This window comes from Penicillium canariense (genome assembly GCF_028826845.1).
Source record: "Penicillium canariense strain IBT 26290 chromosome Unknown utg000007l_segment0_segment0, whole genome shotgun sequence".
NCBI lineage: Eukaryota > Fungi > Ascomycota > Eurotiomycetes > Eurotiales > Aspergillaceae > Penicillium > Penicillium canariense.
In genome coordinates, this window is record NW_026622734.1 from 2,770,212 (window position 1) to 2,797,729 (window position 27,518).

The window sequence follows — 27,518 nt, forward strand, 5'->3', positions numbered from 1 at the left end:
TTCACTCGGCTGCTAGGATGACGTGGCTAGACAAAGAGGGTGGTTCGTGAGATTGGAATGGTTGAATCCTATTGTTCGGTCTCGATTATCCCTCATTTTCGTGCATCTTTCGTAACGGACCATTTTTACAGAAGACCTGCCATCACCCGTGTCAGCGCCTCATTTTCAGCCTGAAACGCATCCAAAGCCTTGGGGACCCGCTAATTGTCCTTTTCTGGTGGAGACATCCCCGTGCCTACTCCACATGTCAAGTACGCGTCTGCATAAGGGCCAAAATTTAACCACCAGAAATTCAGGCCTTGGCCGGAGGTGGAGTGGAGATGGATACAGTTACAATATCGAGGTGGGTAGGGGTTTTCGTGGCGTACATGACTACGGACTTGTAGACTTGCTGCAGTTGTATAGTGTGCAGATTGTTGAGATCAACTATGCGTTCGACTGAATGTGCAGTTTTATGATACACTTGCCTTGCGATGTCCTCCTTCCCTGATGAAACCAATCTAGATGTGTGATTTTCGGCAGCACTCTGAATCAGCCAGCCGCGACGATCCATTCTTGCTCGACGGGACATCGATCGACGGATTGGCCACGAAGAAGTCTGCCGGTCGAATCATGAGCTGGAAAATCTCCACCGGCATAACTGGCCAATCTTCCACCCGAGGATTGTGTGTGATGCCAAAGGAATTCCAAACAACCACGTCTGTGTCCGCGACCGCATCGCCGCGACGAACGGCATCCGCCACACCATCGACCTCAAACTGACTTTGAAGGGTATAGCGTCCACCCGCGTAGAGCTCCCCATCACGGTGCTTGGTCACCCAAACATGATGTTGAGCGAACTGAGCGCGCCTGGCCTGCACCGACTCCGGATCGGCTAGTAGCAACTGCGTTGCCAAGGGAGTGAACTTATAGCCAACAGGGTTACCGCTGACAGGGTTGGTCTTGTGAGGATTGATCATCTTGATAGTGCGGTTATGCTCTGGAGCCGCGTCAAGGTAGGATGCCCGCTCGATGGTCTGCTTGGTGACCTGGTAAAAGTTACCATGCGGATTGGTCACGGCATTCATTGGGACCGAGTGAGACTCTTCGACAATAACCGAATTATTAGGCCCATCAACGGCCGGATCGATGCGCACACAAAAGATATGCTGGTGATTTTGCGCTAGGACACCGCCACTCACAACGTTGCCGTAGTCGCTAACCTTGCCAGCATCGATATTGACAACATTAAGGATACCGGTCGCCCGTGCCTCCACCGTGATACCGCCGGACTGATCAAATTTGTAGGCAAAGATGTACTCGTAATTGGCCAGGGTAATGATGAACTGGATGACAAGCTCTCGGTGACGAGTGACCACAGCCCGGCCTGTACGCCAGTTGGAGTGCTTCCATCCAATGCCATTATCCTGCTCATGAAGGCAGATGGCATTAGGCAAGGTTTGGGCTGTACCATCTGCTTGAGTAATCACTGCATCAAAGTATTTGATGACTCCCAGACAGTCACAGCCTAAGGAGAGGTTGTTGGCCATGTTCCCACCACCACCGTCGCCGAAATCAAAAGCCTGCTTGCGATGGAATGGTGGTCGCGGGTCGGCATATGGGACAGTCTAGAAAGTAGAAAAAAAATGAAGACGTTAGTTTTGTTTATCAGGTGGAATCTATGGATTGTAGAGCAGGCCCGGAACATACCATTTCACTGATAGCCAGTCGATGGATAACACTGCGACCATCATACCAGACATCATGGACCGTGGCACCTTCGCGAGGATTGAACGCGACACGGAGCCGCCACTTCTGCCACTCTACCAGAGATTCGTTTGTCACGCGGAACGATGGTCCCTCGGGCTGCACCACATTCAATGGCTTCAGATCCTTGCGAGTCCCTTCTGGTAGAAGCTCGGGGACGTACTCCGAGGGCCTGCAGTGTCCAATAATATCTTTCTGGAAGGTTTGCTCCCGCAAACCATCACCCTTGCCTCCTGTCGCAGGTCTATCAACCCGGATGATCTCTTGCGTGTGTGCGTCGAGCACAGGAATGACGGGGAGAGGGAAGGAGTAAAAGTTCGAGTCCGGATTACCCGATCGTTTATCCTGTGCAAAGCAAAGACCTTGAAAATACCGCCGGTTCTCATCGGTATCGTCAAGACCACCATATGGCCATGGCTCAATCACGACTTCGAATCCCTCTGGCAACTTGAACTCGGCAAGCGCAGACTGGAACAAGGGTGAGTTCATGCACCGATCAACTAATACATCGAATTCGCTCCTGCGCGTGGATTAGCGTGACCATTTCAGCGATGAACATCATTGATCTTCCTACAAAGTCAAACTGGCATGGTGTCTTTTGCCCACCACGGTGTGTTTTACCCGGGTCCGGGACACCACGTCGACGACCGACTCATAAAACTGGGGGATGCGGTCGGCCCCAATAACATCGTATTGGCAGAGAGCTAGGCGAGGTGGGTGGGGAGTAGTTGGGCTCAAGCGGCCCGCATGTTCAAGGGCTAGAAACTCCACCAGCTGGGCCTTGGGCGGCTCCTGCAAAAAGATCTCTCGGAAGTCAATCACGGAACTAGGGTGCGCCGCCTTAACGATGTCACGGGCCAAGTTGGTCTCCGCCTCAGAAAGAATGGTGAGCGGATGCATCATGGTGATATCTAATCTTACCAGTAGACGTGAAGGGATGTGAGGGGAGCCTTTAAGTACTATGTCGGATGGTCTTGCTTTTCTGCCGCGAGACGTGATCCTCTGCTCGGGACGTTCCGTTCTCATTCCGAGTGTTAGCTTGGGAGCAGCAAGACGGACCCACACGGAGACCGTGAAACCGAGACTTGGCGTGAATGGCGTTTCAGAATCCGAAAGGCTCGGCGATTATTCTGCTAGCGCTATCCAATGTGGCCAGTGGGATGCTGTATTTTCTAGGCAGCATATCCATCATCGGCGGGCGGTCCTAAGCAGAGTACTTGGCGGCCAGCAGCAGGCACTCCCCTAGCCTCCCCACGTCAGAATGGCTCCCTAATATCCAGGAATGAACTCTCAACGGACTAGCGGGGTCTTCGCCCCAATGCTTAGGTCTAAATCTTACCCTCATGAACCAACTACCATGGCCAATGACACAATAGAAATGCAGAATGGCCTGGAAAAAATAGCGAGGACATTCCGCGAACATATCTGGGAAAATGCGGGGAAAGGTAAAGTGTGGAGAAAACAACATGCCCGTGTTCCTGTCAACCTCGGGTTGCAAGCCAATCAGGCATAATGATTGGCATAATGATTGCCGATGACAGTAAGAACGGCATCTCGAAGCGCGACACTTAGGTCGCCGGAACTGGTTGACCCTGGCATGCATACCTATCTCGTCCCCAGACTCGTCATCGGGTCCTTATAAAAAACAAAGCGCAAGCCCCTCCTCGAGTCGCTGGATGGTCGAGGCATCGGTGCCTCGTTTTCTTTCTTGTTGGAACCAGAAGTATTTCCCACGCTAACTATAAATTGTGCTGTGAGTACCAATGACTTTCCTTACCCGAGCCAGAGAGCAACGGGGCGGCTCCTGAGAAACCCATCAGCGATGAAGGGCAGCTGGCCGCCTTGGGTCATGTGCAAGAGCTACGTCGAGCGTGCTCACTTTGTTCTAAATTTTCTTGATGGCCGCTTGGGAGGCCCTGTCTTCGGTCGTGGCCACGATCTTCACCAATGGCGGCGCGCCCTGTCTGTTCTATAACTAGTGAGTAGTGGAGCTACGACTCATTCTTGGCTTGACGAGATTGACCGACCCGGCATTCCAGCAAAATTGCCTTGATCCGTACCTCTTCATTGTACTATCGCTGAGTGAAATTGCGTCCATTTATCCGACGGCTGGAGGTAATTCACGCTCTCTTCCCGCCCCCTTGCCTATGTACTCACAGTTCTCGAATACTAGTGGGTTGGAGTAATGGCAGAGTTGCGTGGCTGGTGGGATTGTTGAGCACCGTCTATCCCTTCTTCCTTTCTTGAGAATCACGTTATAGATACAATGCGGCCTGTCACTTGGACGAACAGTGTCCCAAGCCTTGCCAAAATGTGCCCTTGGCCATGGTGGGCATGTCACGGTGAATGTCGCGGTGACGATCGGCTGGGATTTGGTCGGTGGGGTATATTTTTATCTGCTAGGCGGAAAAGGACGATGTTACGGGGCCCATAGTGGGGCTGGCGGAAGGGATCTGAGAGTGACACGTCAGGTTGACTGCCAAAGAGAGTCGAAGCTATAGTCATAATGGACATCGACCCCGAATGCTCCGATGATCTCTTTCCTATTGAACTCGGCCCGCTGCGTCGATACTTGGGGTTTGCCCCGCTCCACAAATCCCGGTTTCCCCACTCAACCTTGGTGTAGGGGAGAGCCCCAAAGGAACTTGGAGGGGTTCATAAATAGCTGAGCCTTCGCACTCAATGGGGACGACTAGGAACGAAAACCCAAGGCACTGGAACAAAGTCATAGGGTGTACGGGATATTGAGATCTATAGCGCTATGGCGAATACAAAGACTGTTTGCGTGCCCCTTCTGGGAGGAATCGATGCGGCGTACCAAATGCCCCAGGAATATAATCCTTCGAAGCCAACGGTGGTGTTGGTACATGCCTTTACCACATCCTCTGAGCTGTATCGCGACCAGTTTGATGACCCAGAATTGGCTAAAAACATGAATCTGATCGCTATTGAGCTTCTGGGCCACGGACAGACGCGAACGGCGCACGAACATTGGACTTACTGGGACACGGCCAAAATGAACCTGCAGGTCTTGGATGCTCTCCAGGTTGACCGTGCATTCGTCCTGGGAACTAGCCAGGGTGGTTGGGTCACTGTGCTGATGGCCTTGCTGGGGCCTGAAAAGGTAGCCAGATATCTTTGATTGCAAGGTGAATTCGAGCGACGGCTGAATTGGTTTCTTTCCAGATTATGGGTATTATTCCGATGGGAACTTCCATGGACGCTGAATCCGAGCGAAGTCGCCAGTTGCACTGCTGGGATGGCCCGACAATTATATCAGGATTTGTCAAACAGTGGGCAAGCAGTTTGGCCACGCCACACTTTGAGCCGGATGATGTATACTGCGACGCACTCATCGATATTGGGTTCAACCAAGTGTCGCCTGAAGTACGCGATTTCTGGCGTCAGACGATCAAATCGAATTACCAGGGAGACGAAGGCCGTCGACGGATTCGCATGGCGGCTATCAATTTAGCAGAACGCGGGGCGCTGCATCTTCGTCTCCCTGATGTCCAGTGCCCGGTATTGTGGTTGCACGTAAGTCTTGATTCAATTTTCTTCTCAAGGGCATGCTGATGATCGACAGGGCACAAAAGATGCCGTATACTCCGTGGCGAACGCGATGGAAGAAATCCAGCTTTTCACACATGCACCGTCTGCAGATCTGGTGACGGTCGATGGAGGAGCCCATTTCTTGAACTGTTCGCACCCTGCGGAGGTGAATCAAGCCCTGCTACGTTTTGTGAATCAGTATAAATGACAGGCCGGAAGATCAGGTTGAGGCAGTTAGTAACGATTTGGTTGCCGTCTGTCCGTCTCCACTAGGCTGCAGATGTAGAGGAACCGATAACATGAGAGATTTCTGCCAGGCTGTGTGAATGCCATTCTCAGAGAGTTGTACCATGTTGAAAGATCTTGCTAAGAGGCGTGATTGATAACATGATCGATAACATAATTCATAACATATCTGTGCTATCCTCGATGATGGGCCACAAGGGGGGCCTCTTATTTCCGATTGTGAGATCCCCAATAACGTTGCATAAACTGTTCGACAGTTGTCGGTCGCACGGACGACAGGCGGTTAAGCGCCGGGTTTACCACTGATCCATCTCGACAACAAACGATAGTCAACTGACACTCCATGCGCTCGATGAATTGGCTCGATGGTATTGTCTCCAATCGGGCTTGGAGTTGCGGCTCGGTGACGGTGCGGGCTTCCACCGACCGTCCAGTGAAGCGCTGGCAAAGAGCGATGAGGGTCGTAAAGCTCAGAGTGTCGCCCGCCATCCCCAATTCTCGGCCCGCCCAAGGGGCTTGGAGATCTAAGGCGGCAACAATGAATTTACCCACATCCCGGAGCTCTGTCATCGTCAAGCTCGGTACCGTACCATCCGCGCGCAAAGGCACTTCAACCCAGGACGATGAGGGATCCTCCAGGTGGACGAGGACGGGCCCTTCCTGGAAGCCCGAGAGAGCCTCCGCTCGGGCTCCCTCATCGGGACAGCCAATTCCCAGATAGTTCATGAACATACCGCACGGAAATCTGGCAGCATCGATCTTTCCCCGGTCCACGGAGTCTTGGACCGCCTGCCAAACTGTATTCTTCGCGTCCAGCAAGTCCACCATTGCCTGGGCCTGAGAACTGAGAGCATACTCGGAGGGTGCAAATCGCCGACACCCTGCCTCCTCGGCAGCGTGAAGCAAATTAACCTGAGCGGTCACCCAGTCTGAGCCTGGGATCAGTAAGACGCTGAGGACGACTTCTACGTCGCGCAATGTCTCCACCAGAGAAGGCTGTGAGTGGTAGTTGACATATCGAATCTCAACGTCATGTAGTAAAGATCCTGGTGGGAAGGAATGGATCTTGCCCTCGCGAGACAGAACAACTGGGGTGTAGCGCCCGTCAGTCGAAAGCAACGCCGACACAATAGAAGCACCCAAGGTAGGGCTGGTTCCCCCGGCGATCGCAACGCGCATGTTGTGTCCAGCGGCGATTTGGAAAATAATGTAATTTGTAGCGGGCTGGGGATATGTGAATTGACGTCCGCAAAATACAGCAAGTGGAAGACTCAAGAGTGCATAAATACGAGATCATCCCCTCCATGTCGTCATCACGCGGTCGAGGCCTGCAGTCATCGGGAGCGGACTGGACTGTTCTTCGGGACCTGCCCTCGAGGCCATCCGGGAGACATTTGAGAGTGGGAGTTTGGAGAACAATAGCAACCCCCGGAACTCTCCGGTGGGTTGAGGAGGACAGGTTGGAAGTTGGCTGTCACCCCACGCTCATCGCGACCGGTGCGACGCGCCGAGCCGCGCCGCAAGGTGGCTGATGCTCTGCTGCCTGAAAGCCTACGGATACCGACGTCTTTATACCTTGCCCATGCTTCCCATATTACTCATTTAGGGTTCCCTCGACGATGAAATAAGAAATACCCAATGGAGACGCTGCTGATGAAATAAGAAAATCGTGCGTAGGCCGTGCATTCCGAGCAACGTGAATCTCGCACTCCTTTGGGCCGCTTTTGGTCGAGCCGGGGAAGATGGTCTACTGGGCCGTGTTGCTGATGAGCGACACCGGACCAACTGCCGTTTCTTCCGTGGACTCATTCTATCCGTCCTTGCAATTGTCACCATGCGCGGCCAGCAATGCACATGGCACGTCGGGTGGGGTTTATCTTTCTCTGGTGGAGGGCAACCCTCACAACTCCGGGGCTTATATTTTCCCTATTCTATCGGTTGGAATCATCCCGCCCGGCTGACCTTGCAAATTGGATCGAAGTTGTAGCCGCGGTAGGTCCGCTCTGATCTCTATGCTTGGCCTGCAGGGGACCAATCTTCATGAGCATCACTGCCGTTGTGTGCGCAAGCACCTGGGATGAACAGACAGTCAAGAGGTTTGTTTCCGTGCCCCGTTCAGTCATAGTTGCTGGCAAAAGCCAGGTCTACAGATTTATGGAAACACCATTTTGGGGCATCCAAGCCGTTGCGCGATCGATTAGCTATTGCTTGTAATCGAGTAGAACTGACTCGATGTCAGATCTCGATCATGCGCCGACGACTTTCAGGCACGACCTCTGTGATGAATTTTTGGAGGACATACAGTTTGGCTCACCCAGCATCATGTGCCACGCAAAATGATGCTCATGAGGCCTTTTGGGTGGTGACTGAGACTGAGGCTATCGGCGGCATCGGTGCTATGGCAAACAAATTACCTTGTAACACAGTTGGTAGCAAGCATCTTTGTGGAAGACCTTGCATCTCGTCTGGAGAGAGTGTCCCCCATAGGAGTTCCGATTGAGTACAGAATATATACCCCGCATTTCATGCAGGTGACCTGGGTCTAATACTTGACCCCTTGAGCACTCAATAATTGCAGTAGCCATGGGTGCGCACGCTGCCCTCCAAGCTTGGTACCATAGTATGGGACTGGGGTTCCACTCTCTGGGACCGTCGATCAAGTACCTAAGGCTCATGTCAAAATCATACAAGTCATTTTTTTATTTGTTTTCGATTACAGTTCCCGGTAGAACATCCGCCCGGCTCAGCTACATAACCTATCCTAATTCATGTCAAGATGCAATATATCTGATGGCCGCTCCTGCGACCTGGCCTCTCTGTTTCTGATTATACCTCGTCGACAATGATTGGTCTTCACAGTGATGATCGCATCCTGGCTGACCAGACCATCCATCCTACCTTATGGCGATCTATGGGTGTACCGATACAGTCAGTCAAAAACCGATTATTAACGAACATACAAGCGAACTAGTTAGCCGAGAGAGGTGACTGGCGGTACGCTTGGTTGACCCGGTGCACGAACAACCGCAATCGTTGGCTGACATGGATTCGAAATGAAGATTCAAGTATCTCCCCCGTCTTGCCCGGGGCCCATTATCAATGCCATGGAAAGCCAAATCCCTCTAGATAAGGGATGTTGGTGCTATATCTCGAGCCAATGCTGGGGATCCAGGATGAGGAAGTCCGTTATCTGCATCTGATGTGCAGGGCAGCTACCCACGGCTGGTTGGGTTCGTCGTGTGATATACTCCGTAACGAGACGAGGATAAATGCGACTGGGCCGCCGCTTATCTGTTCGTCTTTGCCTGTGCCCGTCTTTGCTTTGGCCTCGCTCGCCCACGAGGGCCGATACATCCCTACTACGGTTAGGCCCGTCGGTAGCGCCTAGTCCGGTTTCGGCTAGCCCAGGATGGACGCCCTCGCGGGCTTTCCCGCGTAAGCGACTGCTGGTTGGTTGGTGCATTCTTCCCCCCACCTTCCTCCACCTGGTCCACATCTTTCCCGGCCACGATTCTCATCCACAGCCAACCAGCATGTCGCGTGGGGGAATCTGTCTCGTTGGGAGGACTCTGCGCCTGTCCCGTCACAGTCACTCTAGCCTCATTCGTCGTGACTCTCCTTTATTTTTCTTCCGGAGGCTTGCCGCGCCAAAAGCTGAGGGCAATCAAGGGCATCTTGTGAATGCGACGAATCGGAGGATGGCAACTAGACCCAAAAAAAAAAAGCACCCCGCTGTTCACTCAGAGCTTCCTGGCGGCATAAATGGGATCGAACAAGCTACCCCCCTGGTCCCCCCACTAGTGTTCTTCGCGTGCGCTCCTGCATTCTTCGTTCCAACACAGCTCCCTTCACCACTCGGCTCGTGATGGCCGTGAAGGCCGACTGAGAGACAACGAGACGTCCATAACACCAGACGACCGCAAGAACTCGGGTTTCAGAGCTACAAATGGATGTCGAACAGTCCGCTGGCAAGTTTGCCGCCGCGGGGGCTGCCGAGCAGAGCAAGAAGCACGACGACCCTCTTGCCGAGGACCGATCCATCGGCCATGGAGAAAATGACCTGCTGGGAGGAGAGCATGTCGACGAGGTCCTGACGGCCAAGATGATTTTGATCAATGATGTGAGTCGTGTCTGCGGGCTGGTCCACTTTTTGCGACAGGCAAAATCGGTGCGAATGGAGTTAACTTGGTGAACTATGGCGCCGCTAGACCATCGATGAGATCGGATTCACACCCCATCATTGGAAGCTCTTTTGCCTCAATGGCTTTGGATACGCCGTCGACTCCTTGATCCTCCTGATCCAGTCCATCATCTCCGGTCAAGCTCAACTGGAGTTCCAACCGGGTTATTCGACTGGTCTGACCATTGCCGTCTATGTGGGCATGCTCGTGGGCGCCATCTTCTGGGGGTTTTCCGCCGACATTGTCGGACGCCGCTTCGCCTTTAATGTGTCCCTGTTCATCTCCTCCATTTTCACCGTGGTGGCGGGAGCATCCCCTTCCTGGGTCACCCTAGGCCTGTTTGTCTGCCTGAGTGCGTTCGGAGCGGGAGGGAACTTAGTGCTCGATACCACCGTCTTTCTCGAGTACTTGCCGAGTAGAGACCAATGGCTCCTGACGCTTATGGCCGCCTGGTGGGGTAAGACACGTTGGCTGCAGCCTTCCTTTGATTCTATCGGTGGCATTACGGACTAACCCTCTTTTTTTTTCGTTTCTCCTAGGTTTGGGCCAGCTGATCGCCGGTCTCTTTGCCTGGGGCTTCATCCCAAATTATTCGTGCGCAGATGCTGACAACTGCACCCGGGCAAACAACCAGGGGTGGCGTTACATGTGGTACACCTCCGGGGCGTTTGTGTTCGTGCTCTCCATCCTGCGAGTCACCATCATCCGACTGGAGGAAACCCCCAAGTTTCTCCTGGCCGAGGGCAAAGATGAAGCTGCGGTCCGCGTCCTGCAGAACATCGCGACTAAATACAAACGGCCCTGCAGTCTTACACTCGCGCAGTTGCGAGCTTGCGGGACGACACGGGCCCGGGTCACCACGGCCGGCCTCTTGCAGCGCTTCATCCCGACCAAGGACATCGGGTCCCATTTGCAGGGACTGTTTGCCACGCGGAAAATGGGCTGGTCGACGACGCTGGTGTGGTTCTCGTGGCTCCTGATCGGCCTGGCATATCCACTGTACAATGTCTTCCTGCCCACATACCTGGAGTCGCGAGGGGCCAGCTTCGGCGAATCCAGTCCATATATCACCTGGCGCAACTACGCCATTAATAACACATGTTCAGTTCCTGGCCCCATCCTGGCCGGTTTCATGTGCCGCTCTCGCTGGTTCTGGGGTCGACGGGGAACCATGGTCATTGGCGCCTTGATCACTATGGTATTCTTTTTTTGTTATACACAAGTGCGCACGGCGAGCCAGAACTTGGGATTTACATGCGCTATCTCCTTCTGCCTGAATATCTACTATGGCACGCTTTATGCTTATACACCCGAGGTATGGTTTACCTGGATTTTCCCATCTCTCCATGTGGTGTCTCTTCACTCGGCTGATACAAATTACGACATAGGTATTTCCCTCGGCCCATCGCGGAACGGGTAATGGAGTGGCCATCGGCCTGAATCGAATCATGGGAATTGTCAGTGCCGTGGTGGGAAATGCCGCGAATGTGAGTATAATAGTCCTTGGTTGCATCTGTTCCCCGCTCCGGGAAGATAACTAATTCAAGGGGCAGACAAAAACACCGGTTCCAATTTTTATTTGCGCCGCACTCTATATTGTGATGGCGATCGTGGCCGCAGCGTTGCCATTTGAGCCATATGGTCGGCGTAGCAGCTGATCGATCCGGTGCAGAATGGAGATATTGCAGGCTTGAGTGTGCCGTGAAGCATACTTGTACATACCATGATAGCCATTCCCACTAAATCCGGGGTCATGAGTGCCTACTCCATACGGTGCTTGTTCCGTCCGCAGAGATGAATGTTCGATGCTCTTGCCACATCCACCTTAGCTTCCTTCTAGGTAGCAGTTTGACACTCGAGGGTTGATTGTTTGGCTCTACTTCTCGAAAATCATAATTATTCGTCGGAATACATGGTCCTAGCATACATAATTTCAAATCGAGAAAATCGTCCCAGAAAAGTCAAGAAGGAAAGCATGGCAGCTCAATTTTCCGATTGTTCCCTAAAATTTGCTGTTCTCTCACTCTGAGGATGGAACAGAAAACGTGGTAAATGAAGCCCTCTATGCCCTAAACAACAAAGAACAAACAGTTATAAAACCAGGTTGAGATCAATTACCGACAAGACTCCAGATCGTCGCTGAATCACGGCTTGGTCAGCTGCTCATTGCGGAAGAACATGAAAAAGCCAATGGGGATTGCCAGCTGGCAACTCAATCCAATCCAAAACCATGGCTTTGAGATTCCATCGATGATACCGGCCGAAAAATCAGGAAAAACATCACCCGGTCCATCACGATCTGGAGCGGTGGCGCGAGCAACCAAGGTCGTCACTGTGCCGATCAACTGTGCAGCGCACAACGACGCCGCGATATGAATCCGGGTGAGTGTCTGCAGTAGGATCATACCAAACCCTACGCCCTGGATGGAATCCAAAACGCCCAGCCAGAGCCAGACGACTCGGCCGCCCAGGGCACTACCACGGGGACCGCCCACAATCCACGGCACCCACCATCCGATACCAGACGTGCCCCACAGCATCTGTGCCCATCTTGGGGCACCGAGCCCGATAGCAAAGATAGCTAGGATCCAGGAATGGGTCTTCGATCTCCAGGCTAGTACTGCGAGGAGCGCGTACCAGATCCCAATGAAAAAGGCCAGAGCAAGTAATAGCACCATCCAACGAGGCGCATATTTGGATCCCCAAAGGTATGCCCAGCTACGTTCGTAGGGCATACTGAGGAAATAGTTTTGCAGCACCACTGATACTGAAAACCAGATGATAATCTTGCGTCGGAGGATGCTCTTGTAGAAAGCCGGGATCTTTCCTGGTGTTTGGCGATAGTAGCTGGGCAGACCGGCAAAAAGAACCCCGGCGATGACAAATAGTACAGCACCTATAGGCATGGTTATCGCTGCCGTAATGCCCGGAGATCCAAATGGCCCATTGCCAGTTTGGGGGCTCATCTCCGTGCCCCAGAAAAAGAGCACGGCGACATATATATTCTGTGTGCCCTGAATAATGCATGCTCGATACACCCAAGATTCAATCTTTGAACCCCCTGCCGAGAAGGTTAGAGGATGATTACCCCATCAAGCAATGTCAGACACATACCGTCGTCGCCAAAATTGAGCGAAAAGAACAGATAACCACTGGAAGAGCCTGTAATATAGAATGCGGTGGCAACATGGTATACCCAGGCTCGACTTGTAGCGCGGGCAATAAATGCTGCAATACCAACAGTGAGAAATGCAAGACCGTAAAGCACGAAGGGTAGCGAAAGTAAATAAACCGACGAGAAGCGCCGGAATGCAAGCCACCAGCCACAGGTGGTGACAATATACAAGCTTCCCAGCACGTATAGAGCAGTGGGGTTGCGCGCTGATACAGAAGTGAGGAGTGTGATCTGAGACGAATTGGCGGCCATGATCTGACCCAAGGCGAGCAAAATTGAGTAGACTGGCCAATCAAATATGCGGGTCAACATCCAGCGTTGGATCGCCGCTGGTCGTTGGAAGCTTTGGGGCCGCAACAATCCCTGCATCGACAGGTCCTCCCAGGCCGACCCATCGTCGTCGATCTCATCAAAGGCTTCATTCACCGACAGTGAACTGTGAGATCCGACAAAGGGCGACGGGCTGCGAGAGGGTCCGCGGCCGAGCTTGACTTGACGCAGATTGTCGGACCATTCCTTCTCGCTGTGCACGATGAAATTCTCAATACAGAGATCATTCTCCGAGTTCTTACCATTCAATCGCTGCAGCATACCTTGGAAAGAGCGTGAGTATTTACCGGTTTCGTCCTTGAACGTGGGATCCGCATTTTCCAACGAGAAACTCTGGCGTGTTCCTCTGATCTGATCCAGGCTTAACACAGACGACCTCCTTAGTGATCTGCCTCTCCGTGCTGGCGATATTGCGTCATGTATCCCTAGACCTGGTAACCCAACCGAGTTTAATGAAGTCCCCGAAAGCGAACGGCCGCGTTGTCCCTCTTCCACATCGTAGGAGTCATATTCTCGGTTGACAATAGCCTCGGCCTCTTCGGCTGATATGGGCTGCTCATCTAGATCGGCAATTTCTTCTAGTCGGGGAGTGAGCGCTGTACCCTCGTGTAAAACGGTCCGTCTGGGCTGATGCCCCGGTCCCGATCGGACCCCTAGCGAGAGGGAGCGATGGAGACCTTCATCCCGAGTGTCAGCTGCCGAGGAGGTAGAGATCGGATTCGCTCCATCTATGTGCGGACTCGGGGTTCGCATCATGACCAGTGATACTTGGCTGACGTTGCGTGAATGTCGACCACCGCGCGATCGTGAGGAAACACGAGGCTTCCACCGAAAAGGGTCGCTGTGCTGCTCGTGTACGCGGATGGACTGTGCTTGTAAATGATCGAGATCCTCTACCCATCGGGCCACTGGGAAGCGTTGCTTGGCCGAGTTGGCGCGCATCATGGCACGGTCCATTTGTTTTGATCCGATTGCACTTTCAATTGTCGATTTGAACTGCTTCTGGAGATGCCTCACTGTCATTGACTCGACGGGGAACCACCAGCCTGGCATCTGGCCGAGTCCACCGACCAACGCCCCGACCCCGAGGGCCCCCTTCCGACCGAATTCCACCGCCACAAGCCCGAATGGCTCATCGCGGGATGGGATTAAGGCAAATTCGGCGCCCGTGAAGATGAAAGGTGGCAATGCAGTGAACTCGGGCTTTGAGAAAACCCGTCCGGGGTAGAGCGTCATCATCTCTTGTAGCTTGAGGGCGGCGAATTTACCGTACATATCAATGACGGGCCCAACACAGATCAGCTGTACATTCGAGTGCTTGTCCAGAATCGCAGGGAAGACGTCTGCGATGAGATCAACGCCCTTTTGAACCGACCAGCGACCGACAAAGACGAACAGTTCGGCCGTTGGGTCGATTACTAGCCCTGCCCACTTCTGTGCTTGACAACGGTCCTTGCCGCGAGATTTCTCATATTCCTGATCCACCTGGATGACCTGATGAGTTTCGGCCTCGGGATCCCAGGGTTCAGTATCGGACGGGTCGGGGTTAGGAAGCTTGCCGATTTCCTTGAGGCCCCAAAAGATCGGATACCTTGCGTAAGAGCGATCGCCATATTTGTTGGACACGCCAACGGCACCAAAGCCCCGTTGGTGTACGCGGAGATAGCTCGCTCCTGCATGAAGCAGGTTGAAGACTTCGCCAAACTGCACATATTTCCGGATGACCGCAATGTCTAGATTGAAGACCTCACTAATCTCGTCGAGCTCCTTCTGATCGCGCAACGGCCATAGACCCTGAAACTCGGCATTGTGTAGCGATAAACAACAAGGCAATGTGCGGGGAAGTAGGTACAGCGGTGCTGCGGCCCCGTGGTAATCGTTGATGTGGTAGATGTCGATAGGGAAGCGTTTCACCGTCTCCGCAATACAACTATTCCACGCACTATAGTATATTGCGCTGTGGAGATCATCCATGCGCGGTGGATAGGGCTCTGATTTGGTCTGCTGGCGAAAAATGGGGGCGTCGAGAAGGACATAGGTAATGTTGCGTAGCTTGTGGTATTGCACCTGGACTTCATAGATGTCGCCGGCGATGGCGATGGACATGGGCTCGGCAGAGGTGTCAAGTGGATAGTCGATTCCGCCGACGCAGGGAACCACCCATACGAGGTCGTGGTGGGGAAGGTTCTTCCCCATGAGTTGCGCCATCACGCCGAGTCCACCGATCTTGATTTTGATGTTCCAATCCTCAATGTCATACTCCAGAGTAGCCAGCAAGACCGTTCGTTTTGGCCGCGGCAACGAGGCGGCGGCCACCGGGAGAACTCCGATCGCTTTTGTACTGGTCATCTCCACCCCAGGCTCCCCGTTATGTATATCGTCGCCCAGCTTCGTGAAGCCTCGATGAGGGCGGAGGAAGGCGGGCAGAAGGTGAAATGGGAGTCGAGTCCAAACCCCCGTTCGGTTGAACGTGATATGGTAAAATGCGCCCATGTAGATCCAGACGCTGAGGACGGCCGTGAAGACGGGGATTATCCATAACAAGATGTACATGACCTGTTGGTGAAGGCGCAGACCGGTTGGAACAAGCTCGAACCGCAACGTCCCGTCGTTCAATTCCATTCGGTACGCCATGTAAGGCGCGGGTGGGAAGTGGGAAAAGTTCACCACATTGTCCGCCACGGAGAGCGAGTCCGGTTGTAATCGATTCAGCCGACTGCTGTTCAAGGTATCGCCGAGGACGAAGGTACGATCAAGCTCCTGGTCTGGATTGATTCCCCACACGTTCACTTGGAATTGAGACGGCCACTCGTCCGACAAGTGAAATGTCCATGCACCCTTCTGTCCATCAAGAGAAAAGGAATCTTTCAGTCCGATATCGTTGCCATAGCGATTAAAATCTCCAAAGGCAAACAAGTGAGGGAATCGCCGCGGGGACGTTTCTGCTTCCCACGAGTCCATGTGTTGGATGTGCTGACTACTTCCGGCCACTTGGCTCCAGTACTGCAAAATGACATGATCACCCTCCCACTGTTGTCGTTTGGTGCCGGACCATGGCAGATTGGTTATGTGGCTTGGGATTCCATCGTAGATGTTCCAGGGGCTCCACGAGCTGCCCCAGTTGGTTGAGTAGCGCCACTTATCAGCGCCAGGAGCTTTGTGCTCCACGAGGAAGCCTTCTTGGTCGGTGAATTTGGTGAGGCCGGTCTGGGTATAGTTTGCTAGTGTTGGGAATACCATGGGGTTGTCTTTGCGTCCGATGCGAAACATCAACCGGTCAGCCGAGTTGGTGAATCTGGAGTTTGTGGCGGTAGAAGCATTTTCGAGCTTCAAGCTATGGATCCCATGGGTGACATTATCCAAAGTAGCTCTCCAGGACCATGTGGAGGGAATCTGGCCGGCATGTTCCAAAGGCTCCGGTTGAACCATCTGGCAGGATACACTTTCGCGGTTGACTTTCGGAATTGTCTGACCGTGGGTCGTAGATGCTATGGTGAGGCTATTCGTGACTATATCACAATCTAACCTTTCTGAAAATTGTAGCTCAATCTCTACGCTTTGCCCTTCGCCGAAGTGAGTGTTGGACTCGAGTCGAGCATCGTGCCCGGGGACAAACTTGGTCATCACCACCGGAGGAGGGATCCATTGCGCTATTGGAACATAGGCTCGAAAATCAAAAGGTTGGAAAGTGCTTGGACCGAGACAACCGTTGAGCTCTTGTGAGTCATGTATTCCTAATTGAACCCGACTAGATTGCAAAACAATTTCGTCGTAAGGGGCCAGCAGATTCTTGACTCTGGTGCCCCCCTTGAACGGTGCTAAGAAGCTGGTGAAAGGTGAGGTGCAGTCTAGCCCGTATGCAATCGACGTGTCTTCGTTATGATAGATAAGCCACACTGCGGTTGTGTTGGTCGGGTCGAGGTCATTCACACCGAGATATTGATCGCGAACAACACCCCACAGTCCAAGCTCCGTCGCCGTGCCGTTAGACCCTGGAAGCGTAACATTGCGGGTGGATTTGGACAGACTTTGTAGATAGAAGCCATCTTGGAGAGTGGGATATTTTTCACGCAGATAGTACAACGATTTAATGATGTTGTGTACTGGATGGGTGGGATCCCGATGGTCCAGGCCCACTTGATGGTCATGGCATCCGGTCAACGCAGTTTCAACGGGAAAGTCATTGAAAAGGCTGGAGCCCAGCCCATAGCATCCTTGGGCTTGCCAGGAGGGTGATGAAGTCATTGGTTGCCGCCCAAATGTGCCAAGGGGGCTGGTGCTGTCGAGAAGGTACAAGTTTTGCTCTTCGCCCCAGAGCAGAACTGGGATCCCGGGCAGGTGCAAGGAGGTGATGAACTGCCCTAACAGCATCTTGGCCGTTCCTTGTTTGATGGATGGCCATCGAAATGTGTCCTGGTTGGCTGTTCCCATCATATGCCTCGGATCGAACTTTCCGGTGTTGGCGTTGATGAGATCGTTGGTGATGAGGATGTCGCTCCAGGCATCCACAAAGTTGACGCTTGTGTCCCAGGGTGCGGTGAAGTTGCCATCCATGCCCAGAAATCTCGTCAGCGCTCGATAGATGCTGTAGTGAAACACTGCAGCATCCGCCGCCTGTCCCTCCGGTTTCCGAAGAAAGTATCGATCATCCGAGGTGTTGGTAAGAAAAATTCCTTCGCTCTGATTGTGCGGCCTCATTTCCGGCTCGCGTCCACGACCGAGGTAGATCGACGCGTAGGAATTGCCAGCCGTGAACTCCCCCCAATGAAGAAATTATCCTTGCCCAGGCGAGCGGCACATTGGCGAATGGCCTGAGAAGTGCTTGCGAATGCGTCAACAGTAACCTGTCCTGCCTTGTCAAAACGTAGTGCGTCAATATCCAGCGATGTAATCAAAATGCAGGTGAATCGTTCTATTTTCTGTCTGACGGATGGAACCCATTCCCGAAGTCGATCCTGCACCAAGGCCGCTTTGGCGAGAGACTTTTGCCAGTCAGGTGCGAGACTGACAGAATCGATGGCACCATACTATTGATGGCTTAGTGACTGTCATGATCCGACTGGAGGGAACTGACCTGGTCAAATTCACTGTCGTAACACCCCCGGAGTGCATCAAAGAATGGGTCGGAACCATTCAGAATGGGCTCTCCTTCCGCCGTGTAGAAAGTAGGATACGTGCACCGTTCTTTGTAGTGATCGCTTGGCACAAAATCAAAATATTTCCGATCTCCCTTCCAGATTGTTCTATATTCGAGTGGGTTCAAAGGCGCAGAACTGTTGAGAAACCCCTCGAATCCGAGTAGATCTGCCATACTAATCACAGTCTCCTCAGTATCAGTCTTAGGTTATGAGGTATCAAGTAAGCTTACGTGCCATATGTGCTGTCCGCCATGACATACATTCCTCGCCGGTGAATCTCATCAATGGTGGCTCTCCACTGTTGAATGTTTCCAAAATGTTTGTCCAACAGGCTCAAGTCCATTGGCTGATTCTAGTTAGACGGTAACAAGCATCCCAGGACAAATTGTACATACCGAATAACTATCCGACTTCCAAGGAAAGTTCTCGAAGGGGGTGCCCGCAATGTAGATACCCTGGAGCCACCCTCCACGGTCAACGATCCTTCCATACGGATAGCAGGCACCCACTCACTTTGATCCCAATGCCTTGAATGTAGTCTAGTGTGTCCCCCAAGCCGACCAGGTCACCCCCAAATCGATACTGGTTTGAAATGTTGTCAGTTTCAAACATGGTGCCATTAATATCGTTGTTTTCGGGGTCGCCATCCACAAATCGATCGAGGAAGAGCGTGTAAAAGGGGAATCGCCAATTCGAAGGAGAGGGATGGTATGAATGCCCTGGCCATTTGCCCCAGTAATCAAAAACACTATTCGCTGATCTGTTCTCATTGAGGTTGTATTCGGATAATTGTCCGTCATACCGAAGGGCAAAGGTCAGCTTGCTCAGGAGGAGCATCAGCAGGCGAAAGGTTACCATGGCGCTGATTCACAGATCATGACCTAACAGTTATCTGATAACGAGAAACCCGAAGAGAAGGCCAAAATCTCTTATTCACAGCTAACTAGGAAATAATGGCGGACTCCAAAACAGGTTCGATCCAACGGGTCCTTTATTATATTCGGAGGAGGGGTCAGTGCCCTTTGGCTGCTATTATTTTGCATTTCAAAAATCAGCAATTCCCATAAGGCGTAAGGCTGAGGCTAAAGATCATACTGCAAACCTAGGAAGAACTTAAGGCGCGCCGCTGATGTCGGCCAGCCTCACCTGAAATGCGAATTCCTCGACAATACACAGAAAATACATCTTGCGGCCATAACATCATTCTGTAAGCTAGAATGTATCCTGACCTGTCACTTTTTCTTTCATTAAACTCTTATCAATTGCCACTATTTTAGACTTTTTGCTGAGGGGGCGTTTCGCTGCGGCAGCAGCTGACGGGCGTCACTGCGACGAGACCTCCAACCTATCAGACAAGACCCTGGAAGGTTGCTACCATATCCTAGTGTAGTAACTTTTCGATGAAAAGATCGATGTTTTACGTTTATTATTTTTTTCTCTACTTTTGTTTGGATACTTCCACTCGTGCTATGACCTGTATAGAAACAAGGGCGTTTTATTCGCATTTCACTTGCTTGAGTACGGATGACCGTCGATCACATAATCAGGATAGTCGATATAACTGTGTTTCTGGTGGCATCGAGAGTGGTCCAGGCTCTGTGTGGCGTCTCTGCACATGTATATGTTGAGTCCTTGGCGCGACAGTCAGCTTAGAGATCATACACGAACACGAGGATATGGCTTACATCCGCAGAAACGCTGTCACACATCTTATTCAGCGCAAAGTTTAACTGGCTATTAGGACGGTGGCTATTAGGCAATTCCAAACTACCGCCTGACCGAAATTCCTTCTTTTCTTGAGCGGTTTTATGTTTACCCTAGACATTCATCTGCAGATTTCCAAAGAATGCAAATCGAAAAGTCCCATTTTGGAGCTTATATCCACCAGATACCGAGAGCGCCCCCAACATGTAGGAAAAACGGCGGTCACTAAGTAGACAGCGCTATTTTTGGACATCGAGTTGAGGCTGAGCCTGGATGTACCGATATGATTGCGCAGCTGATAGCGTCCTTCGCCGTTTCCTTTTTCAGTGTAATTATTATCTCAAATCATCAATTGTGTCGTGGGAAAGAGTGTAAGTGCAACATCTTAGAAGACCTGGATGCATATTTAATTGCTAATCGCGAGAGTTCAACGGTCGCAGATTCTTAGCTCCGCTCCTAAGAAAAGCCGCTAGGCGATGGTATGATGTATGTACGACTGGTAATAAATTGCTGCGAGTTGACTAGAGGCGATTACTGGTTTTGCTTATCGAATCTTTGAAAAAGCAAGCTGATGACTGGGTTTTTTCGTCATGAACACCTTCTTCTGTCACCGTTAATGGTTTATGTTCGGTTCTCAGGTATAGATTCTTCCGTCAAAGCTTACTCAAATACGCGTTCTCCGGTGCGAGTTAGATAGTGATGCTGACTGTGGCCATCAGAGTCAATACAGGCGACTGACCCGCTGCTACACCCCATTCCAAGCTTCGTTACGTAGCTATCGCCGGTCGTGGCATCAGGGAAAAGTAATGAGATCGCACTTTGAACGGCATAAATCCTACGCGCAGAGAGGTCGAAAGTCCAACAAGTCTGTAGATTTGAGCGACGCCTAGCTGCTGTATAGAACGCTCTGTTTTTCCCTTGATCGTTCCAATGGGCAGGAGCAAGGGAAAAGAAGACAGCTCGTTCTGACGCATTTTCAGTTGGGTTTTGCCTTTTGCCTTCACTATGCCAATTTCGGGATAGTTCCTATACATTTCTGAAATACTTGTTCTTTCAGCTAATCCATTAACAAACATTGGTCTCCCAACGGGAAGAATAGAAATATCCATCCAATGCTCCATTTAGTACACAACGGCTGATTTCGATTCCAAAACTGAATAGCGTATCTAACCAGCCGACAGGTTTGTTCGTGATTTTCAAACCCCCTGAATATGTTAGAGTATAACAGCTGAGCCTTTGAGATGAAACATGTATACCGACCTACTGGACTGAGGAAAAAGCGCATGGCGAGTACTTGTCCAAACGACAAGCAAAAGCCAATTCAACGCATACCAAATAATTTCAGCGCTTGAACACTTCTTATCCTTCTGACCTCTAACTTCCATTAATTCATGGGAGAGCATCACCGTCCAACACCGAGAACGCGATAATAAAAGAAATCACCAATATCTATCAAAACCAGAGCAGTGCTTGTGGTATGATACATATCATAAGTGTAGGCTGTTCCAGTAAGGGAACTTTTAAGAAGATGACGAGTTGAGGGTCCTTACTAAGTCTGGATGCGCCCTCGAATTGCAAGCCTAGACACTGCTTGAGCCAGAAAGCCATCTATGTGAAAGGTACCACTTCAGTGATGACAGCGTCTCATGCGGCCAAATCATCAAAAGATAAGCTAAGTCACGACGTTCTGGGGCCTTCAGCAAGATCGATTTATGACAAGTCAGTTGATGGTAGTCACTCCAAGAAAGTGACACGCCCCTCTGCACTCCCTTCCTGCTGGATGTCTGGTTCGGCATTATCTCACTGGCATGGCGTGGAAGCGAGCACAAGTGAAGGATGCTGGGTAACAGTTTGATGGATATTGACATTAAAATTCTGGGTCGAGGAGGGAAAATAATGGTGATAATTTTGGTTGGGGTGGAAGAAGTGGCATCGCTCAAGCAAGAGATTTATCCCTCGTCTTATTTGAAACAGGTGATAGGTTAGCCTGTTCAAAAGATTCTGTATTTCAACAATCACCTGTGAAGCATTCACGAGTGAAGGTGTTCTTAGACTTATTTATGATACAGATTATCCAACATAGAGCCTACGGAACCCCTCTGACATACTTTGAGCCAGAAGCGCTGCAAAGTGTGTGCTTTGCGTACACTGATATACACTGGGCAAGATGAATTGAACGTTACTTTTGGTAGTGATTTCTGAAATGGTAAATCATCGAGGTTTCTAGAACGGAAACTTTGCGATGGAACGTAGCGTGAGAGACCGCTTTTGACATCACAGCGCGGCTGCGGCTATTTTAACAGACAGCGCGATTGAGAAGCCGGCTTTTGGCTCGGCGTGATCCAGGTCCACAGAGTTTTGACTGAAGAGGGCTGTATTCAAAATTTTTTGTTTTTGTAATTAGGTAGACAGTAAATTTCAAGCCACCATTGATTTAGCAGCTGCGCTTGCTATAGGAAAACGAACGGAGACAAGGTAGCTAGAGATTATAGAGTAAAGCTAAAGCTTTGAATCCAGTATTTCATATCTCTCAAACTAAGCAAGAATAGAAGGACGCTCTAGCGCAATAATGCCTTTTTAGCTTTACACATATCATGATGGGCTAGTTAATGAGGAAAGAAATTGTCTCCCGCTTCCGAAAAGGAACAGACGTCCGTGCCCAAAATCTGATTGTGCCAAGGCTTGCGCGAATCGCAATGCCAATATCCCCTAACAACCAGCTCTGCTTTGGCGGAAACGCCTTTACGCGCACATATCTGAGAGCTGCCTATGTACATTCAACGGCATCTGAAACAACATGTGTGGCATTAGCTTCGTGAAATTCCTTGAAACATTGCCGGCTAATCATTAAGCAGTGTGAGCCGTTGCGAGTCGCACTATGGTGAGTCCTGCTTTCGCCCTCCAACGCAATCTGGCTGGGTTAAATATAATCAGAGAAAATATCTAGACACAGCAAATTATTTAGCCAGTTAACTTCAACTCAATTGTGGGCAATATAGCAAGAGAATATACCAAGAGATTTGTTACTCGAAGAATGTCTAGCCCAAAGCTCAATGCAGAATGGCTCGAGGTAAGGACTAGTCTTGCATTCATGACACTCAATATTGATATTTTTGTATTGATAGCTTGAGAAGCGCCTTGGATCGCGTCCTGTCTTGAAAGGGAACCCTCAGGAAATGATTCGCCAATTTGATGGACTTATGGCCCTGTTGGCATCTTCCGGACAGAAAGCTAATGCTTCGGTTGTGACGAAGGATATCTTGATCGAAGGGATCAAGTGCCGAATCTATACGCCAGGCGCAATCAAGTCTGGATGTCCTCTTCCACTTGGGGTTTATACCCATGGCGGAGGATTCATATGTGGTGATCTTGAGTCCGAAGATGCACTTTGTCGAGCGATATCCGAGGCTGCTCCATGCGTTGTTGTCAGTGTGGATTATCGACTAGGTCCTCGGTATAAACTACCAGTCATGTTACAAGATGCTTTGGCGGTTTATCGTTGGGTGAGCGTTCTCTTAAAATTATGGAGCTGACGATAAGGAGTTACTCACCCTGGACCCGTTTGCTTGCAATTATAGGCTTGGGATAATGCTTCTCAGCTAGGCGGCGATCAGTCAAAATTTTTCACTGTTGGTGGAAGCGCTGGGGGAGCTCTGGCATTGTCCATTGCCAATCATTATGCGCAGCACCCAGATGGACGCCGATACATCCATGGAGTGGCAGTAATGGCTCCGGTGACTTTGCACTGGGACAACTGTCCAGAAGAGTATAGAGAAGACTACAGGTCCTACGAAGAGAATGCAGAACACGTGCCGATTATCGACAGAGCCTCAATGCAAACTTTCTTCGGTGAGTCACTTAGAAATAGCGATGCCGAAAAATTCTCATCAGGCTATAGAAGCTGTGAATGCGTCTCCCAGCGACTCGAGCATTTTCACGGCTCTGTCCGCCCATCATCGAGACTTTCCACCAACGTTTATCTGTACTTGCGGTACAGACCCACTCCGTGATGATGGTAGAGTTATGAGAAAGGCCCTTGCCAAGGCAGGGTATGTACAACTTCCCAGTCAGGTTAACAAGCAGCATTTGGTATGGACGACACTAATTTCAACCAGTGTCCGCACAAAGTTTGTGGAATACCCAGATCTACCACATTACTTTTGGATGTTCCAGGAGTTGAATATTAGCAAGGAATTTGTCATCGATCTCGTTGGAGGGGTCAAATGGGTGATTTCTGAGATGGAGTAGACTACTCAGCATCTTACATTGGGCTTCTAGTGCCAATTTCGATAAAATTGTGCCGCTGAGTGTAACTTGAAAGAGCTACACTCCTCTTAGATGATAGTATTTATCGCTAGGGTGCAATACACCAGACAGAGACAATATATTTTACTTTTTTGAAAATATCCGCGCTCTGCCGAGTTTCCAGCAATCGATCGCTACGGTGCCCTGTAGCAACATGCTTCCTCCAGTAGTCGTCACTTACAGCGGCGGCCCAAACGTATTTAAAACCACACTGTTTCGGATCCCGCTTTCTGCCGAATGTTCTGCCGCGCCAAAACCTCCAATTCTTATTTAGCTTTATCTGACAGAATGGGCTATTTCTGTATGGGCTAGTACGAAAGATGTCCAATGGGGTGAGAGATTATTGATCAGATTGATGATGATAGAAAATCAGGGGGATAGCCTGTTGAATAGCTATCCCCCGGCTGTACGGACGTATTTCTGTCCGTGCGGCCGATACTCGGCTGTTACAAAGCCTGAGTTTCTCTGTAAGCCAGTATTACATACAAAAACATAAGAAACCTGGGTGCTTGATGAATATCAGAGCAAGCTGATACTGTATAGCCTAGTATGCGAAGACGACGAATGATATCAAGCGGAACCAATATAGATGAATAACATTGATTGATTGAGAAGGAAAACAGGGGGGAAGCGCTGCTGTAGACTACCCCTTATGAAACAGGCGTGTCGCCGATACTCGGCTGTTACAAAGCCTGAGTTACTGACTAATCTCTAATTACATACGAAATACTAAACGAGTGTGAACCCAGTAGCAACCAATCAGTTGCTAGCGGTAAGATATCCCTTCATCTGCTGACAATGAATAAGCCCGTTCTTAGTGGTAAGTTACCACTCCACATATTTCGACATTATCTAATACTCAGGGTACCAGCCTTCCGTTGTAATAATCTCATCCACCCTATATGGCATAGTAGCATTTAGATTGATAGATGTATCAAGGTTAATATTACCAAAGGCCTCCTACGCAGTCTCTACTGAAATCCCTCTTTACTATCGTTATTTAGCATATACTATACTTATCTAGCTAGTTTTGACAAGTTCTATCGTACACATAATCTCAGCCCTAAGCTTTCGTGGCGCACCTAGAGCGGTCAGGAAGCGGAGATACTGGGGTACAATGACTTTCGGTCCGCCACTGTACATCCCTCATTGGATCGATCCATGCGTAGCAAGCAGATGTAGCCGTCAAGTATTACGTAAATCCCCAGGTACTCTCCGCAATGGTCGGATGCACCGGATGTAGAGATATTTGGACATCTGCAGGCGGCTGAGTTCACTGTCTTCCCCGCCTTCTAAGCCTCCACAAATAGGTGTGCGACTCGCACTTTATCACTCTTCCGCTATATCCAAAATGGTTTATTATTGGTAGAGTGCGAGATATAAGACCTGAATTGACCACGACACTATCCAGGATCAAGAAATAGTTCATAGCCCACGACGAAACCATCGGGAGAGACATTCACAAGCCAGAAATCGACATCAACAAGTCCAACAATGACCGTCATTCAATCCGTGCCGAGTTATGATCATGATCGTGTCAACTTCGACCTTGACGCGATCATTGTCGGTGCCGGATTTTCCGGGATTTACCTCCTTGAGCAACTACGCGATAAACTGAAATTGAATGTCAAAATTTTCGAGGCCAAATCTGATATAGGCGGCACGTGGCATGCAAATCGCTACCCCGGTGCCCGAGTTGACTGCCCGGCACCTCACTACGCCTTCTCATCCAAAAAGATCTGGCAAGCCTGGACATGGTCAGAGAAATATCCCTGCCAAAGCGAGTTGATCTCGTACTTCGAGCATGTTGACAGAACTTTGCACGTTCGCAAAGATTGTCTTTTCAATTCTGAAGTCAACAGCGCTGAATTTGACAAGGCATCTTGTCGATGGGTTGTCCAGACCGCTGATGGGAAGGTGGCAACAGCCAAATACCTGCTTATTGCTGTTGGCTTTGCTTCTCAACCATACCTTCCAGACTGGCCGGGAATTTCTTCCTTCCAAGGGTCAATATTCCACTCTGCAAAATGGCCCGAGAAGGGTGTCGATGTGAAAAACAAAAAGGTTGCCGTCATTGGCACTGGATCGACCGGTATCCAAATCACGCAAGAATGGGCCAGGGACGCCGATGAGACATACCTGTTTCAGCGAACCCCGAACATGTGCCTGCCCATGTCACAAGAACGATTCGATATTCAAAAACAGGATGTGGACAAAATCAATTACGAGCAATTGTTCACCTACTGTGCGTCAACCTTTGGCGGACTGGCGTACCAGCCGACCCCCAGAAATACGATGGACGATTCCGCGGAAGATCGTGAGGCCTTCTACGAGAAGTTATACAAAGATGGGGGCTTCAAGTTCTGGTTCAATAACTATCAGGACCTGCTTTTCGATGGGACCGCTAACCGAGCGGCATATGACTTCTGGGCGAGAAAGACCCGCTCCAGAATCAGCGATCCTGTCAAGAAGGACCTTCTAGCTCCCTTGGAACCTCCTCACCCGTTTGGAGCAAAGAGACCGTCCCTTGAACAAGATTTTTACGAACAAGTCGACAAGCCTAATGTCCACATCATCGATACCAAAACAAATCCTATCGTCGAAGTTATGCCTAAGGGTATAGTTACTGCGGATGGAAAATTTCATGAAATCGATATCATTGCTATTGCAACAGGCTTTGACGCCTTCACCGGTGGCTTGAAGAAACTAGGTCTCAAAGACACTGAAGGTATTAGCCTCGGTGAGCGTTGGAGCGACGGTGTTTCTACCAATCTGGGAATGACCGTCAGTGATTTCCCAAATATGTTCCTCCCGTACAGCCTACAAGCACCCACCGCCTTTGCAAATGGGCCAACCATTATTGAGCTGCAAGGAAATTGGATAGCTTCCATCATTTGCAAGATGGAAAATGAGGGTATAAAGTGCCTGACCGCCACAAGAGAAGCAGAAAAATCCTGGAGTGATGAGGTAAACAGTCTGGCAAACATGACTGTGCTGCCACAAGCGAATTCCTGGTACATGGGCTCTAACATTCCCGGCAAACCTGTCCAGTCACTTAACTATATTGGAGGTCTTCCCACGTATGGAGCAAGGTGTGCAAAGGTTCTCGAGCAGGATTTTTGGGGGTTTGTGAAGGACTGA

The 27,518-nt window shown here is 50.6% G+C and overlaps 7 protein-coding genes across 7 annotated transcripts; 4 read left to right on the forward strand and 3 right to left on the reverse strand.

The window, feature by feature from the left end:
• Positions 1-500: 500 nt before the first annotated feature.
• N7482_010018 (putative copper amine oxidase) lies at positions 501-2,649 on the reverse strand (the record flags this gene model as incomplete). The annotated part of the gene is made up of 3 exons (XM_056692142.1): positions 501-1,607; positions 1,690-2,266; positions 2,321-2,649. The coding sequence occupies 3 exons, from the start codon at positions 2,647-2,649 to the stop codon at positions 501-503; spliced, it is 2,013 nt and encodes a 670-aa protein (XP_056539848.1).
• Positions 2,650-4,507: 1,858 nt separating this feature from the next.
• On the forward strand, positions 4,508-5,506 carry N7482_010019 (alpha/beta fold hydrolase; the record flags this gene model as incomplete). The annotated part of the gene is made up of 3 exons (XM_056692143.1): positions 4,508-4,870; positions 4,933-5,283; positions 5,333-5,506. The coding sequence occupies 3 exons, from the start codon at positions 4,508-4,510 to the stop codon at positions 5,504-5,506; spliced, it is 888 nt and encodes a 295-aa protein (XP_056539849.1).
• Positions 5,507-5,751: 245 nt separating this feature from the next.
• Positions 5,752-6,723, reverse strand: N7482_010020 (uncharacterized protein; the record flags this gene model as incomplete). Its single annotated transcript, XM_056692144.1, has 1 exon — positions 5,752-6,723. One exon carries the CDS (start codon positions 6,721-6,723, stop codon positions 5,752-5,754), a length of 972 nt encoding a protein of 323 aa, XP_056539850.1.
• Positions 6,724-9,490: 2,767 nt separating this feature from the next.
• On the forward strand, positions 9,491-11,383 carry N7482_010021 (MFS transporter; the record flags this gene model as incomplete). The annotated part of the gene is made up of 5 exons (XM_056692145.1): positions 9,491-9,664; positions 9,753-10,182; positions 10,265-11,040; positions 11,114-11,212; positions 11,279-11,383. 5 exons carry the CDS (start codon positions 9,491-9,493, stop codon positions 11,381-11,383), a joined length of 1,584 nt encoding a protein of 527 aa, XP_056539851.1.
• A 486-nt stretch (positions 11,384-11,869) lies between these two features.
• On the reverse strand, positions 11,870-19,226 carry N7482_010022 (uncharacterized protein; the record flags this gene model as incomplete). The annotated part of the gene is made up of 7 exons (XM_056692146.1): positions 11,870-12,786; positions 12,840-17,985; positions 18,075-18,257; positions 18,305-18,542; positions 18,599-18,714; positions 18,764-18,823; positions 18,882-19,226. 7 exons carry the CDS (start codon positions 19,224-19,226, stop codon positions 11,870-11,872), a joined length of 7,005 nt encoding a protein of 2,334 aa, XP_056539852.1.
• A 3,880-nt stretch (positions 19,227-23,106) lies between these two features.
• Positions 23,107-24,320, forward strand: N7482_010023 (alpha/beta hydrolase; the record flags this gene model as incomplete). The annotated part of the gene is made up of 5 exons (XM_056692147.1): positions 23,107-23,142; positions 23,198-23,575; positions 23,651-23,921; positions 23,971-24,121; positions 24,188-24,320. The coding sequence occupies 5 exons, from the start codon at positions 23,107-23,109 to the stop codon at positions 24,318-24,320; spliced, it is 969 nt and encodes a 322-aa protein (XP_056539853.1).
• A 1,551-nt stretch (positions 24,321-25,871) lies between these two features.
• On the forward strand, positions 25,872-27,518 carry N7482_010024 (flavin-containing monooxygenase; the record flags this gene model as incomplete). The annotated part of the gene is made up of 1 exon (XM_056692148.1): positions 25,872-27,518. The coding sequence occupies one exon, from the start codon at positions 25,872-25,874 to the stop codon at positions 27,516-27,518; it is 1,647 nt and encodes a 548-aa protein (XP_056539854.1).